Raw genomic sequence first — 16830 nt, 5'->3', positions numbered from 1 at the left:
GCAAGGCCCTGAGCATGACCTGTGATGTAGCCAAGCCCAAGCAATGCTGGTGGGAACTCTGAGTTCTTGTAGCCCATAGAGTGGGGGTCCCACTCATTTCGGTGTCCAGATGGGGTCCTTACCCATGTGTCCAGATTTGGGTGTTTCAGGTCTCTCCTAAGGGCATTCCTTTTACACCCAATTACCTCAGTCTTGATATAACTGTCAGTCTTGGGTGACACTGACTTCATGCTGGATTGTGAAAGGTGTCAAAAAAGTTCACTCTGCTCTTGCTCTAATAGATTGGAAAAAGGAAGAGGAAGGGATTTAAAACGGAAGAAAAGAGATTTGGAAATACACTCGATAATGCTTTATATCCATTACAGTTTACACCATTAAAAATGAATAGAAGTTTTAAAAATGGATGGAATTAAGGCTTTCCAAAAGAAACTGGATTTCCTTCCCCTCTGTTCATTATCTCAAAGTTTACGCTAGGCTAGTCTCCAATGTTTATACTCATTTTAAATGTATTATAAATATAAATCAGTGGCTTCAACAAATCTGATACATAAGACCCAGAGATCTTCTCTCATTTTATTATACAACCAAGGGGAGGGACTACTTCAGTGATTTCTCAGAACAGAAATAATAAAAAACATTTCCCTTTCTGAGACTATCAATAGTTTTTGAAAAATGATTCATCACTTGAGAATCATTGAAGATAGTACCCTGGGTAATACTCTCGTTCACTTTTTAACTGAGGACATACATAGACAATTAATACTCTTTGTTGAAAATATAATAATGAACCTGAGAGTCTTCTCTAGAGACTCTATTAAAAGTTTGATGCTTAGAGACTGTGAATAAGAAAACTTCTGTAATTGTAAATATGTATCAGCATTTACCTGTCATCTCAGTGGACATTATTAGAGAATCCACAGGGATTTCTTAGGAAAGGTAATATGGCTGTCATCAAATGAGACAGTGTTTACATAATATTTATAAAACCCAATAGTAACCTTGCATAAAGGGCAGATATTTTTTCTCTGCTCTGGCCCTAAGCCAAGCCTATTGCATATTCTCCCACCCCTCAACCACTATCAAGCTGAGGCTGACTCATTAGTGCAAAATGCAAGTGGTAACGGCTGCTCTCTGAAATTTATAATCCTTCTCTCTGTGAATTCTGATTCATTAGTATTTATTATTTTCCCTTAAATATCTAATTTCATACTCCACCCCATACCTCCATAGTTGTCCTGTCAAGATTTGATACTTCTGCCCCGGTCAGTGTGCTCAGTGGTTAGAGCATCAGCCAGTGCACTGAGGGGTCAGGGGTTTGATTCCCAGTCAAGAGCAGGTACCTGGGTTTCAGGTTCGATCCCCAGCCCTGGTCAGGGCATGTACCGGAGGCAACCAATCCATGTCTCTCTCTCTCTCTCTCTCTCTCCCCCCTTCTCTACCTTCTACTCTCTCTAAATATCAATGGAAAAAATATCCTCAGGTGAAGATTTGATAGTCCTGAGTCCTAGGTGCTACAAAGGAATGGTCTGTTTTTCTAGTTTGAATTTAAAGTTGGCCACAGATTGCATTAATAGAAATCTGCTGCATATGTTTTTTAATGCCTCCAATTTCCCCCCAAATCTCCCTGGACTAATCACCCATAATGAATGGGGCATTGGCCTGATCCAGAGCAGCACTATCCTAATTATTAATGCTGGTGAAATAGAATGATGACATGCGTACACTCTAGGTTTAGACACTTTGGTTTTGAAGTCACGCTGTACCACTCACTAGCCATATGCTCTGGCTAAATCACAAACTCTCTGTGCCTCTGTTTTCTCACTTGTAAACTAGGGAGGGGCAAGAATAAAATTGACTGTAGAAATTTGTTGTGAAGATTTACAAGAGTAATCATTGTATAACATTTAACACAGAGCCTGGCACCCAGAAAGAGACTAGCAAATGTTAGAGTATTCCTGGTAAAACAGACGTCTCTGGCGATACTGAGCACCTTTTCAGGTTCCTGTTGGTCATTTCTATCTCTTTTATGAAAAAACGTAGGCCTTTGCCCAGTTTTTAATTGAATTATTTGTTGTTTTGCTATTGAGTTGTATGAATTCATTATATATTTTAGATAATAGCTTCTTATGTGATATATGGTTTGCAAATATTTTCTCCCATTCCATAGGCTGCCTTTCATTTTGTTGTTTCTTTTGCTGTGGAGAAGCCTTCTAGTTTTTAAATTAAATTAATTGAGGTGACATTGGTTAATAAAATTATATAGGTCTCAAGTGTACAATTCTGGGATACATGATCTGTGTATTGCACGGGGTGTTTACCACATAAAATCAAACCTCCTCTGTCAGCATATATTTGACCCCTTTCCCCTTTACCACCTCCCACTCAGCCCGCGTCCCATGTAGTAACCACCACACTGTTGTCTGTGTCTAGGAGTTTTTATTTGTCTGTTTGTCTCATTTGTTCATTTGTTGCTTCCAGTTTTATACCCCACATAGGAGTGAAATCATACGGTTCTTCACTTTTTCCGTCTGACTTGTTTTGCTTAGCGTGATGCTCTTCATTAAGATCCGTCCATGTTGTTGCAAACGGCAGTATTTCACGTTTTCTTATGGCCGAGTAGTATCCACCGTGTATATGTCCCACATCTTCTTTATCCAATCATCTATCAAAAGGCACTTCGGTTGTTTCCCTATCTTGGCCACCGTGACTAGTGCTGCAATGAACATAGGGGTGCACATATCTGCAAATAAATGTTTTCAAGTTTCTCAGGTAGATACCCAAAAGAGGGATTGCTGGGTCATATGGTAACTCTATTCTTAATATTTTGAGGGACCTCCATGCTGTTTTCCACAGTGGCTGTACCAGTTTACATTTTCACCAGCCGAGAATGAGGGTGCCTTTTTCTCCACAACCTCTCCAACACTCATTACTTGTCTTGTTGATAATAGCTATTCTAACAGGCGAGGTGGTATCTCATTGTAGTTTTTATTTGCTTTTCTCTAATAGCTAGTGATGTTGAGTATCTTTTCATATATCTGTTGGCCGTTTGTATGTCTTGAGAGAAGCATCTGTATAGGTCCTCTGCCCATTTTTTAATTGGATTGTTGTTGTTATATAATTTCTTTATATATTTTGGATATTAACTCCTTATCAAAAGTGTTGTTTGCAAATATCTTCTTCCATTTGAATGGTTGCCGTTTTGTTTTGTTGACAGTTTCTTTTGTGGCGCAGAAGTTTTTAGTTTCATATAATCTCACTTACTTATTTTTGCTTTTACTTTCCTTGCCTTGAGGTCAAATTCATAAAATCCTCTCTAAGACCAAGGTACATAAGTCTAGTACCTATGTGTTTTCCTATGTTATTGTCTTATATTTAGGTCTTTGGTCCATTTTGAGTTACATTTTATAGATGGAGACAAATAGAAGCCTAGTTTCATTCTTTTGCATGTGGCTTTCCAATTTTCCTAGCACCATTTATTGAAAAGGTTGTCTTTTAGACATTGTATTTTTTTTTTTTGACTCCTGTATTGAAATTTTTTTGCTCATGTACATGTAGATTTATTTCTGGGCCCTCAGTTGTGTTCCAGTGATCTGTGTGTCTGCTTTTCTGCCTAGACATGCTGTTTTGATTATTGTTGCTTTGTAGTATAATTTGAAGTCAGAGAGTCATTCTTTTTTATCAGTATTGCTTTGGCTATTTGGGCTCTTTTGTGGTTCTATACATATCTGATGATTTTTTTTTTTCTTTCTCTATTTCTTTAAAAAAATTCCATTGGGATGTAAATGCTATTTTTTTAATTTATCTTAAAAAAAAAATCTTTATTGATTTCAGAGAGAGGAAAGGAGAGGGAGAGAGAGAAACATCAATGATGAGAGTCATTGATCGAGCCCGCAACCCGGGCATGTGCCCTGACGGAGAATTGAACCTCGATCGCCTGGATCCTAGGTCAACGTTCAACGGCTGAGCCACGCCCGGCCAGGTGTAAACGCTATTTTAAAATGTCTTTGCATTAGAGGTGTTATATTGCTTTGGGTAACATGGTCATTTTAACTATGTTGATTCTTCCAATCCATGGACAAGGAATATCTTTTTTTTCTTTCCCTTCATTCTCTTTTAATAAAGTCTTGTACTTTTCAGTGCATAGTTTCTTCACATCCTTTGTTAAGTTTATTCCTAAACTTAATATTTTGTTCTTTCTGTTGCAATTGCAAAAGAAATTGTTTTCTTCATTTCTTTTTTTAAAAAATTTCCTTGTTAGTATATAGGGATGCAATGGATTTCTGAACATTGATTTTGTATCCTGCAACTTTACTCTATTTGTTTATTGTTTCTAATAGTTTTTTAGTGGAGTCTTTAAGGTTGTCTATATAAAGAATCATGTCGTCTGCAAAAAGTGATGGTTATAATTCTTTATTCCCAATTTGGATGCCTTTTATTTCTTTCTCTTGACTGATTGCTCTGGCTAGGACTTCCAGTACTATGCTGAATAATAGTGGTGAGAGTGGGCATCCTTGTCTTGCTCCTGATCTTAGAGGAAAAGTTTTCAGTTTTTCACCATAGAGTATGATATTAGCTGAGGTTTTGTCATTTATGGCCTTTGTTATGTTGAAGTAGTTTTCTTCTATACCCATTTTATTGAATATTTTCATCATAAATGGATGTTGTATCTCATCAAATGCTTTTACTGAATCTATTTATATGATCATGTGGTTTTTAATCCTTCATTTAGTTAATGTGGTGTATTACAATGATCGATACGCATATGTTGAACTATCCTTGTGTCTCTGGAATTAATCGCCTTTGTCGTGATGTATTATTTTTTTAATGTATTGTTGTATTTGATTTGCTAGTATTTTGTTTAGGATTTTGGCATCTGTATTCGTCAGAGATATTAGTCTGTAGTTTTCTTTTTTTGTGTTATCCTTGCCAGGTTTTGGTAACAGGGTTACGTTGGTCTCATAAAATGTGTTAGAAAGTACTGCCTCTTGACATTTTTGGAAGAGTTTGAGAAGGGTAGGTATTAGATCATCTTTGAATGTTTAGTAGAATTCACTAATGAAGCCATCTGGTTCTGGATTTTTCTTTTTGGGAGGTTTTTGATGGTTGTTTCAATTTCCTTTCTGTTGATCGATCTATTTAGATTTTTCAGTTCTTCACGATTCAATCTAGGAAGGTTATATATTTTTAGGGGCTTATCCATTTCTTCTAGGTTGTTAAATTTGGTACCGTGTAGTCTTTCACAGCATTCTTGCATGATCCTTTGCATTTCTGTGGTGTCTGTGGTAACTTCTCTTTCATTTCTGATTGTGTTTATTTGAGTCTCTTCTCTTTTTTCCTTAGTGAGTCTAGCTTGTCAATTTTATCAGTCTTTTCAAAGAATCAGCTCTTTGTTGTATTAATTTTTAGTATAGCCTTTTTGTTCTCTTATTTCATTTATTGCTGCTCTTTTTTATTATTTCCTTCTTTCTGCTGACTTTGGGCTGCTTTTGTTCTTTTTTTTCCTAGTTCTCTAAGATGTGATATTAGGTTGTTTACTTGGGATTTTTCTTGTTTTCTTGACATAGCTCCGTAATGATATAAACTTTCCTCTTATTACTGCTTTTGCTGCATCCCAAAGGTTTTCATATGTTGTATTATCATTCTTATTTGTCCCTACCTCTCTTTTCATCTCTCCTTTATTTATTCTTTGACCCAGTCATTTTTAGTAGCATGTTGTTTAATCTCCACATAGTTGTCTTTTTTCCCCACTTTCTTTTTGCAGGTGATTTCTAATTTCAAAGTACTGTGGTTGGAGAATATGCTTGGTATTATTTCAATCTTTGTAAATTTGTTAAGGCTGGTTTTGTGTCCCAACATCTTGAGAATGTTCCATGTGCAGTAGAGAAGAATATATAACCTGGTGTCCTGGGATCAAAGGCTCTGTAAATGTCATGTCCATTTGGTCTAATTTGTCATTTAAGACTGATATTTCCTTGTTGATCTTCTGTTTGAATAATGTATCCATAGTTAGCAATGGGGCATCTAGGTCCCCTACTATAACTGTGTTTTCGTCAATTTCTCCCTCTAGTTCTATTAGTAGTTGCTTTATATACTTTGGTATTCCCTGATTGGGTATATATATATTGAGAAGTGTTATGTCTTTTTGATGTAATGTCCCCTTTATCATTATAAAATGTCCATCTTTGCCTCTTGTTACCATTAGGTTTATGGAAAAAAAAGTTTTATATATATAATAGTCCTTTTTATTTTGAATACATCTTATCTCCATTTCCCTTTGCAAATTTAGACCTTCACCCCCTCCCATTTTATGTTTTTGTTGTCACAAATTATCCCTATTTTTGCTGTGAATTCATTTCAGAATTGCAGTAGCTACTGTCTTCTTCTCTTTTAAAAAAAATGTTTTACCTCCTTTAACCTTTATGTTATATTTAAATGTATAATACCCTATTCTGAAAAAGGGTTGCAATACCCTTCTTCTGTCTGTCTGTTAGTAATCTACCCATAGTTTTGTATCCCTTTGCCTTTTGTTTCTAGTAGAACTATCCTCTTGAGTATTTCCTATAATGAAGGTCTTAACAGGGGTAAATTCCCTATAATGAAGGTCTTAACAGGGGTCAATTCCCTAAGCTTCCCTATGTCTGAAAAAGTCCTTATTTCTCCTTAACATCTAAAGGTTAACTTTTCTGAATTTATTATTTTGAGCTGGTAACTTTTCTCTTTCAATAGTTTGAACATTTGTTTCCACTCTCTCCTGGCTTGTAAGGTTTCCAATGAGAAATCCAATGATAATTTAGTGGGATTTCCATTATATGTTATTGTCTTCTTTTCCCTGGCTTCCTTGAGAATTCTTTGTCATTAATTTTTCAGTTTTAATATAATGTGCCTTGGAGAAGGCCTTTTTGGATTGAGATAATTAAGTGCTCTGTTTGCTTTATGGATTCAAGGATCTAGTTCTTTCCATAGGTTTGGGAAGTTGTGAATGATTTGTTTGAATAGGCTCTCTGCTCCCTTCTAACTCTTCTCTTTACCCATTAGTCTTACATTGCTCTTTCTGATGGAGTCAGATAGTTCTTGTAGAGGTCTTTCACTTGAGACTTTTACTCTCAAGTCTCTCTCTTCTTCCATCTGTGTCATTTCTAAATTTCTGTCTTCGATATCACATATTCTTTTCTCCATCTGCTCAGCTCTATTTCCTAAGCTCTCTAGTTCATTCTTTATCTCTGTTATCGAGTTCTTCTCCAGAATTTCTATTTGGTTCTTGCAAAAAGTTTCTATCTCTTTGGTAAATTATTTGTCTTGTTCATTGATTTTATTTTGAGTTCATTAAACTGCCTATCTTTCTTGTATCTCTTTGAGTTTTTTTCAGAACTGCAATCCTGAATTCTGTCATTTAAATCACAGATTTACATGTCTTTGTTTATTTTCTGAACTTTTTTTTTTACTTTCCTTCTGAGCTGCCTTGTTATTTTAGTTATTCATGGTATTTGGTGGTTTCCTTCTCTAAGCATCTGAGCGGCAGTTCTGTAGTAGGCTGCTGAGTCAATAAGAAGTATTTCTTTTGTTTACCAGTAGGTGGCGCTGAAGCAAAAGGGTTTTCGGTGTCTCTTACTCTGCTCTGGCTTCTCAGGTCTCTGCTGGGTGTGGAAAATGTTGTTTCCTGGGTAGGTGGGCCTCCCCTCCGTAACCAGGTCACCTGAGTCTCAGGGCACGAACCCCACAGCTGAATGTAGTGGGTGGTGGGGTTTCAAGCCTGAAATCCCGGTGCTTTCCCCTGCAACCAGATAGGTTTCCGCAGTGCAGCCGTGATAGGTGGGAGTGCAGTGGGCCTGGGAGGCCTGCTGGTGCCTTCGGGGCTTTGTTCTCCTAGTAATGGTGACTGCCAGACCCCAGTGCCTCATCTCTACTGCCATCGTGCTCAGGGAAGAAATGCTTCTGCGAATCCAGGTCTCAGGGTTGCGGATAATGTGCTCTGAACCACACACTCACTGCTACAGCTCCTGCTGGGGCCTCTGGTAGCTCTGGGAGGGAGGGTGAGGGGAGTCAGCCCGGCTCCATGGCTTTGATTTTCTTCCTGTTAATGGTGGTTGCCAAAGAACTGTGGCTGCACCTCTGTGCTTCGTCTCTGCCCAGGTCACTGGGTTCCGCGCAGCTTGTACCGACCCCTTCTGCAGCCCATCAATGACTCTGTCAGTATTAATGTTTCTATCTCTCTTTCTCCCTCTCCCTTCCTCTCTCTGAAATCAATAAAGACATTTTTTTTTTTTTAAATGGGCAAAGGACCTGAATAGATACTTCTCCAAAGAGGACATACAGATGGCCAAGAGACATATAAAAAAATGCTCATTGTCAGAGAGATGCAAATTAAAACCACTATGAGGCATCATCTCACACCTGCCAGAATGGCTGCCATCAGTAAATCAACAAACAAGTGCTGGCGAGGGGGTGGAGAAAAGGCAACCCTGGCACACTGCTGGTGGGAATGCAGACTGGGGCAGCCACTATGGAAAACAGTACAGAGTTTCCTCAAAAAATTAAAAAAGAAACTGCCATTTGACCCAGTGATCCCACTTCTGGGAATATATCCTAAGAAACCCAAAACACCAATCAGAAAGAATATACGCACCCCTATGTTCATAGCAGTGTTATTTACAGCAGCTAAGATCTGGAAACAGCCCAAGTGCCCATCAGCAGATGAGTGGATAAAAAAGCTGTGGGACATTCACACCATGGAATAGTATGTGGCTGTAAAGAAGAATAATCTCCTATCTTTTGTGACAGTATGAATGGACTTGGGGATTATTTTGCTAAGAAAAATAAGTCAGCTAGTGAGAGACAAATATCACATGGTCTTATTTATATGTGGAATCTAATGAACAAAATAAACTTATGAACAAAATAGGTCCAGAGGCATGGATGCATAGAACAGAATGACAGATCTCAGAGGGGAGGGGGTTAGGGTGGACAGAAAGATATTAGCCAAAGAACATATATGCATATAGGCATAACCCATGGACACAAACAATAGTGTGGGGAAGGCCTGGGGTGGGGCAGGGACTGGGTGGAGGGGAGCAAAGGGAAGGATGGGGGACATCTGTAACAGTGTCAACAATAATTAAATAAAACAAATCATTGGAAATGTCATTTCTTTGCGAAGTCTTTTTTTTGTCTTCTAAGTTATGTCCTTCTTTGTGTTCCCATATACCTTGTATACAGTTCTATTTTGATATTTAACTCAGTCTGAGTGGCTCTATTTGTAGTTGTATAAGTAATTTACTCTCTGAATTGGTAGTACTATGACAATAGGATTATTTCTTATTTATATATACAACTTACTTCCCAAGCCCACCTCTACTGAGGGGTCAATGTCTGACTCAGTGACTTGTCTTTTATAATCACTCTGTGGATGTTGAATTTAATTTAAATGAAATTTCGGCAACCAATTCAATAAGCATTCTTTGATGGCCTACATTACCTGGTACAATGAGAGGTTTGCAGTATGGAAAATAAATAAAAAAAATTCAGCTGAGAATAAACAAGACTTTCATACAAACAAAAACTGAATGAAGGGATACACAAGTGAAGTATGATTAAGAGCTCTTTGTATGATAAACACAGCTAATTATTTTTCAGATCAGACAGCTGAAGACGTCCTCATGAAGGGAATCAGACCTCATACAGAGAAAGATTAAATAGGACTTGGATAGAGGAATAGGTTAAAGAGGGCAAGGGCCTTTTATTTATTTTTTAAAATTTATCTAGTTGAAAGTATTACAGATGTCCCCCCTTTCCCCCCCATTGACCCCCTCCCCTTCCACTCCCCCCCCCCCCAGGCCTTCACAGAAAGAAGTAGATTCTGAGTAAATATTCTGAGTTAGGATTTAAGTCTAGTGCATTGAGGAATAGAGAAGTGATGGCTATGTTTTTGGAGATAGATTCTTAAAGATTAATGGTAAAAAATAAAATCATAGGTGAAAGAAGTCCAGTCCATGGAGGCCTTGAAATAATAAGATAAAAGACAAAGATTTGGTTTGGAGAGTAATGAAGAGCCAAAAACATTTTCAGTCCGTAAGAGCATGTCTATAATAGAAAAACGTGGATATGGAAGACTAATTAAAAAGTTCTCTCATGATGCATAAGTGAATCTAAAAAACACACTGTTGCCCAGCCAGGCGTGGCTCAGCGGTTGAGCATCGACCTAGGATCCAGGCGATCGGGGTTTGATTCCCGGTCAGGGCACATGCCCAGTTGCGGGCTCTATCAATGACTCTCTCATCATTGATGTTTCTTGTCTCTCTTCTTCTCCTTTCCTCTCTCTCTAAATCAATAAGGATATATTTTTAAAAAATAAAAAGTAAAATAAAAAACACAGTGTCAGAGTTGTTTCCGAGGAGGAATCTAGAGGACGGTCTTACTCATCAAAGGGATTACAGAAGACTGTAACCTCACCTTTGTCCCTTTTCCACAAATCCAAATCTCTCTTCACATTTTGGGTTAACTTCCACTTCCTCCATTAAATGATCAATATGAATTTTTTTCTCTCTCCTATAGTTTTCAAGCAAAGAAGATGAGGGGGTGGATCTCAAGTGTGTAAAAAATCAAAAAATCAACATGATCCTTAGCTGACTTCAGTGATGGTCATTTGATTTAACCCCAGAATCTCAAAGGACATTTATCTTTAACTGATGCTGTTTGGTTTACTTGTGTTTTGGAAACAGTGTCTCTCGGGTTAGGAGTCTCTGCTGAAATATCATGACGGCAATGCCAAGGAAATCCCTTTAGAGTCCATGGAAAACTCTAACTTTGTCCTGAGGCTAACATAATTATTGTCACTGACCTATTGGTAGAGAGAGTACCCTAAATTTACTTAATTTATTCTCAAATGATTTAAAGACCAAGATTTTTATTCTTCATTTCTCTAAAAGCAAACAGCATCAGTTGGCCAATCAGCTACTATAAAATGTTTGTCAGTAAACTCAAAATATGAGGACTGATTTCTAATTTATTTATATTAAAGCATTAAAATGCAGAAATACATATTTCCCTAAAATATGTCAGCAGTTTTAAATGGTTTTGTATTTTATCCACTTAAATATTTTCTTGGCCTGTCTCTAAATTGAAGACATCATGGAAAGCCGTATGAGACGTAGTAGTACAGTGGGTCATTCTGTTCTATTCTGAGCTCAAAAATACCATTGTCTTATCAGTAAATATACAGGTAAGGCTATTACTAACTTTGTAAAATAATTATGGGATATAAAGTAAAATTGATTTCTAATTCAGTTGAATAATATGTATTTCATATTGGGGGAAGGAGAGTGAGTTTTCACTCATTATTCTGATCCATTATTTTCTAAATAAAATAGTGATTATTGAAAACTAAACCAGAATTCGTATGATATGTTATCAATTGATTTGCCATTGTGTTTTGCGAAAATAATAAAAAGCTGTGTGTATGTTTTGCATACTTTTACTTAGTTTTTCCAAAATACTATAATTCTAAACAGTATTTTTAAAGTGTTATGGACCTAAAATTCAAAAGACAAACTTATCCTGTTCATTTGATTATAATCCTCTAGTGATAAGACTCCAGAAAACCTTACCACACTATATGAACAAATAGAAAAATAGTATATTAAATTCAGTGTAAACAATGATAATAGAAAAAACTAAACAAAATATGTTTTAAAAACAGTGTGCTCTAATTAATCATTGTATGCTCTTTTTAAAAACTGTCTACCGAAAAAATGCTGAGGCTAAATATTTTTAGCAATTTATGTAAGAAAAGAAAGATGATGTTGACATTTTTTTAAAAACCATGTTTCTTGTAATATTATGGTAGCTAAACTGTAGTAAATAATAAGCTTGGGTGTTCACTGAGTTCCAATATACATATGGTGGGTTAGGAGTAAATGAGTTTGTAATGTAAATAATCATATAATAAATGCAGAACCTCCAAAAGAGAATACAAGATAGGTATTTATCATGAGGAATATGAGTATTGTGAGTGGAGACTTAGTTGCCAAATCTCATAATATTAGATGTGCATGTAGGATACTTAAAACTAGAGACAGAAAATATTAGGATAAACAAATAATTAAGAATAATTATTTCTTGGGAAATGTGTTATATTAATATAAGAGTAAGATCAGAATGTTGAACTAAATACAAAATGGTATAAAAATTAACTTATATTCTCACCCTGTCTTAAAGATGAGTAGGTCTTTCTTTAAAATATCCCTTGGTAAACCTAGCTGTGAAAGGATACTAAGCTAGAGAAACCATTTAAAAAACTCACTGTGATTCTGTGGAGTTTTTAATATTAGATATTTCAAATGTCTAAAGAGCAATTTATTTTCAAACACCACATCAATCCCATAAGAAAGTATTTTAAACTTGTTTATTTTTTCCTGGAGAAAAAGACAACATAAAAAAATGTCTTTTAATTCTGTAAATGCCAAATTATATACACTGACTCGGAAATTTCACATCAGATTTGGATCATTCATGCAGCAAAAGCTATCATGTCTTGGGACTTCACATGGGCATTTCTAGACAGCCCTGTGGACACTGCCTGTGATACTTTGCCTCTCACAGACTGGACCTACTGTGCATATGCTAGTTTTCGGGAGACAGCATAGGATGAGCAAAGAGAGTTGTTTCCTTTTTGTATATGGAAATATTAACGGGGAGAATGAGAGCCCCTCTGCTTTAGAATCTCATTTCTCTATGATTTCTATCTCAGCCAAGAAGCCAGGAATGACTAAGGAAAATCACTCCTTGACAACTGAGTTTGTCCTCATGGGATTTACAGATCATCCAGTGCTGAAGAACCTTCTGTTTTTGGTGTTCTCTGCCACCTACCTGATCACCATGATAGGTAATCTCGGCCTGGTGGCACTGATAATCATGGAGCCTCACCTTCACACACCAATGTACATCTTTCTGGGCAACCTGGCTCTCGCAGATTCCTGTTGTTCCTGTGCCATCACCCCCAAGATGTTAGAGAACTTCTTTTCTGAGGACAGAATGATTTCCGTCAATGAATGCATGGTACAGTTTTATTTTCTCTGCCTTGCTGAAACTGCAGAGTGCTTCCTCCTGGCAGCAATGGCTTATGATCGCTATGTGGCCATTTGCAGCCCCCTGAAGTACCACACCGTGATGTCAAAGAAGCTCTGCATTCAGATGACCACAGGGGCCTTCATAGCCAGTAATCTGCATTCCGTGATCCATGTAGGGCTTCTATTCAGGTTAACTTTCTGCAGGTCTAATCAAATTGACCATTTTTTTTGTGATATCCTTCCACTCTATAGACTCTCCTGTACTGACCCTTACATCAATGAATTAATGATATATATCTTTTCAATGCCAATTCAGATCTTCACCATTGCCACTGTCTTGATTTCTTATATTTGCATCCTTTTTGCTGTTTTCAAGATGAAATCCAGAGAAGGGAGAGGTAAAGCCTTTTCTACCTGTGCGTCCCACTTTCTGTCTGTCTCCACATTCTACACCTGTCTTCTCATGTATATTCGCCCACTTGACGAAGGGGATAAAAATATGCTGGTGGCAATTTTTTATACAATAGTAATTCCTGTACTAAACCCTTTTATTTATAGCCTGAGAAATAAGGAGGTAATAAGTGTTCTGAAAAAAATTACGAAGAATCATATTCTTAAGTGAACTTCATCCTCAGTGAAAAACATTTTAATGTATTAAAATGGCTTCACAGATAAGGGGCATAGAAACCTAAAAATGTGTTTTATATGAAATAATAATCTCTAAATTATTAGACTTTTTGAAAAGGTATATGAATGGAATTTCAAAATTGTCTGTCAAATCTTCATCCAAATTCCACCATTACCAAGTAAAGCAGGAGGAAACTCAGTGGTAACTTTCATTATCAACTCTCCTGGAATTGTGTCAGCCTATCGTTCCAAATAAATCAGCACAGCATCAAAATTAAATGTTTAAATGTGCAGAAGAGTCTGCCTTGATTAACCTTGTCTAGTTCATGGAAGACATTATATCTAATCCTATGTAGAGGGTTTGAAACATTTAAAATTTCCTAGCAGGAGTCTCATCATTTTCATTTCAGAAAACTGACCTGGCAGACACATGTAGATTAGTCTAGGGGAGAGAGGCTAGAAGCAAATTAATTGCAGTAATCCATTTTTAAAGTAATGAAGTTTAATCTAGAGAAGACCTACAAATGGAGAGGAAAGTGGAATGAGAGGAAATACACACACAAAGTCACATATACTTTATGTAGAATAGTTAACAATGAATTATAACAAGTTGACTGTAGTAGATTAAGATCTACTTTAACCTGTAGTAAGGCCCTTTACCTTTTTATAAGCATCAATCATGTTATGTATTATAGAATATAGGACATCAAATTACATGGTAAACACTCAATAAACATTTAAAAACATTAATAGCCCAGCCGGGCGTGGCTCAGTGGTGGAGCCGCGACCGAGGATCCAGGTGATCGGGGTTCGATTCCCGGTCAGGCACATGCCCGGGTTGCGGGCTGTAGCCGATCAATGACTCTCTCATCATTGATGTTTCTGTCTCTTTCTCTCCCTCTTCCTTCCTCTCTCTGAAATCAATAAAGATATATTTTTTTAAAAACTATAAAAACATTAATAAAGTCACTTTTGTTTTTATATTTTTAAGTAATAATGAAATTAATTAATATTTTGTGTTTACTGGCCATTTTTACTTCAATAAATTATCTGTTCAATTTTTCTTTAAGTCTCCTTTGTTATTTCCTAATTTATTTATACAACTGTTTACAGAGAAAAAATATTAAATTGCTGAAACTATTTGTGGCAATTGATTTCTGTGTATTAATACTATTTTAATATTTATTTATTTATAATTGATATAAATTTAAATTTTATATGCTCATATGTTTATTTTTGTACTATATGATCTTTTTACTTCTTTGTTTATAATTTCTTAATCTGAGGTCTACTATTAATTAATATATTTCTTTTCCTCTTTTTCTTTTCTCTCCTCCTTGCTTTCCGAAGCCCTCCTCTTTTTTTATTTCTTTTTCTTTTCCTTTTTCTTTTTTTTTTTTAATAGTTTAAATTTTTGTACTTCAATTCTGATTCTGCCTGGAATTTATTAGTAGATGGCATGAATTGAAGATGTAATTTTATTTGGCTTGTTTCTCCAAAAATTATCCAGAGATTAATTTAACACAAAGAAATACTCAAGGAGAACTTCTTTGAGATCCTGGCAAGATAGTTCTAAAATTTTTCTAGAATAATAATAATAAATAAAACAAATAGACTTGATGTATATAGATTAAAATATATGATGAAGTTCCAATAGTTAATACAATTTTATCTTAAATCAAGACTCAGTAAACAGACCAATTGAAAAAATCAGATTTTCCGCATTTTAATACTCCTATGTAAAATAAGAAGAGCACCACAAATCAATGAGGAAAGAAAGGACTGATAAGCGAATAGTCTAGATAAATTGATTAGCTGTTTATCTCTTCCATTTGTGTTGAAATTTATGTTTCCCCTCATTGAGATCTTTTATAAACATAACTTGAATTTTTCTTTTCTCATAGCTTAAATTTTTATACATAGCACTCTTACTCAACTGGGATTCATTTTAAAACCTTGTAAAGTGAGAATTAAAATTTGATTTTTGTATGGCTAACCAGTAGTCAGTTGCAAAGCATTTATTATCTAACTCTTTCCTTACTCACTGATTTCTTATGACTTCTTTTTCTTCATACACAATCATACACTCACAGGCACTTGCATATGGAGAGGGGTCTATTTCTGTTCAATAAAAACAAAAACAGACAGTCCCAAAATCTACACTTATATTCTAGTAGGAAAGAGAGACATTTTGAGAAGTAATTAAGCGAAGCAGTAATGACTTTTATGATTGGAAAAGATTCTTCTGCCTCTAACCATAGTCTGAATGCTAGGATTCTGTAAGTTTCAGACATGAGGTTCTCTATTCTATCATTTTTATTGTTTCTTTTTATACGACTCCATGTATTTTTTATGGCTTTTAATATCATCAATATGAAGATGACCCATAATGTATGTTTCCAGTCCTCTAATCTGCAGACTCATGTATCTAACTGTCAAGAAGGGCATCATTATTTGGAAGTTTCAAAGACATCTTAAATTTAACATGACCAAAAAGCAACTCTCAAATTTTCCCCAAAACATGGCTCTCCCTGGTCTTCTCTGTCTTGATGGCAGCAGCCTCCAACCAGCTGGGCAAGGAACAAAGGATGTTCTGGAAAGATAGTTGGACTTGATGGACGATCGCTGGGAGTGCGGCTTTTACAACATGATGGGAATGAAATGTAGGTTACAGGCAATTAAAAAGAGTTAATAAAAATAGCAGGTACAGAATGTTTTTTAAGAAGTTTGATGCTAAAAATTGAGAAAAAATGAGATTGGAACTAAAGAGTTGTGAGGTCAATTAAGGCTTTCCAAAACGGGACAGAACTATGCAATTTAAGGAAAAAACACCTTTTATAGTGGCAAAGTCTGAAGTTAGTTGAACATTTTGAGCACTAACTTTTTTTTTTTTTTTTTTAGAAATATGATCTCTTTGGCTTTTAGTACATTACCCTCTCTTCCCCTCCCTTTTGCTCCCTCTCTTCTCCTTTTTCCCAGCCAGCCTCTAGCCTTGTGCTGTTCAGTAGGTAGCCACGAAGGGCATGGCTACTGAGCACTTAAACTGTATATAATCTAAATTATGTGTACTATAAGTATTAAAAATCACACTAGAGTTCGAAGACTTGGTATGGAAAATTAATATAAAATATTTTATATAATT

The 16830-nt window shown here is 36.0% G+C and overlaps 1 protein-coding gene across 1 annotated transcript; it reads left to right on the top strand.

Annotated features, from left to right (window-relative positions):
• The first annotated feature begins 12726 nt into the window (after positions 1 to 12726).
• LOC107543054 (olfactory receptor 5K16-like) lies at positions 12727 to 13683 on the top strand. The gene has a single exon (XM_016220465.2). The coding sequence runs from the start codon at positions 12727 to 12729 to the stop codon at positions 13681 to 13683; it is 957 nt and encodes a 318-aa protein (XP_016075951.2).
• The last annotated feature ends 3147 nt before the right edge of the window (positions 13684 to 16830 follow it).

Source organism: Miniopterus natalensis, chromosome 6 (assembly GCF_054644295.1).
Source record: "Miniopterus natalensis isolate mMinNat1 chromosome 6, mMinNat1.hap1, whole genome shotgun sequence".
Lineage (NCBI taxonomy): Eukaryota > Metazoa > Chordata > Mammalia > Chiroptera > Miniopteridae > Miniopterus > Miniopterus natalensis.
Note: the sequence above shows the minus strand (reverse complement) of the source record. Positions and strands in the feature narration are given on the sequence as shown.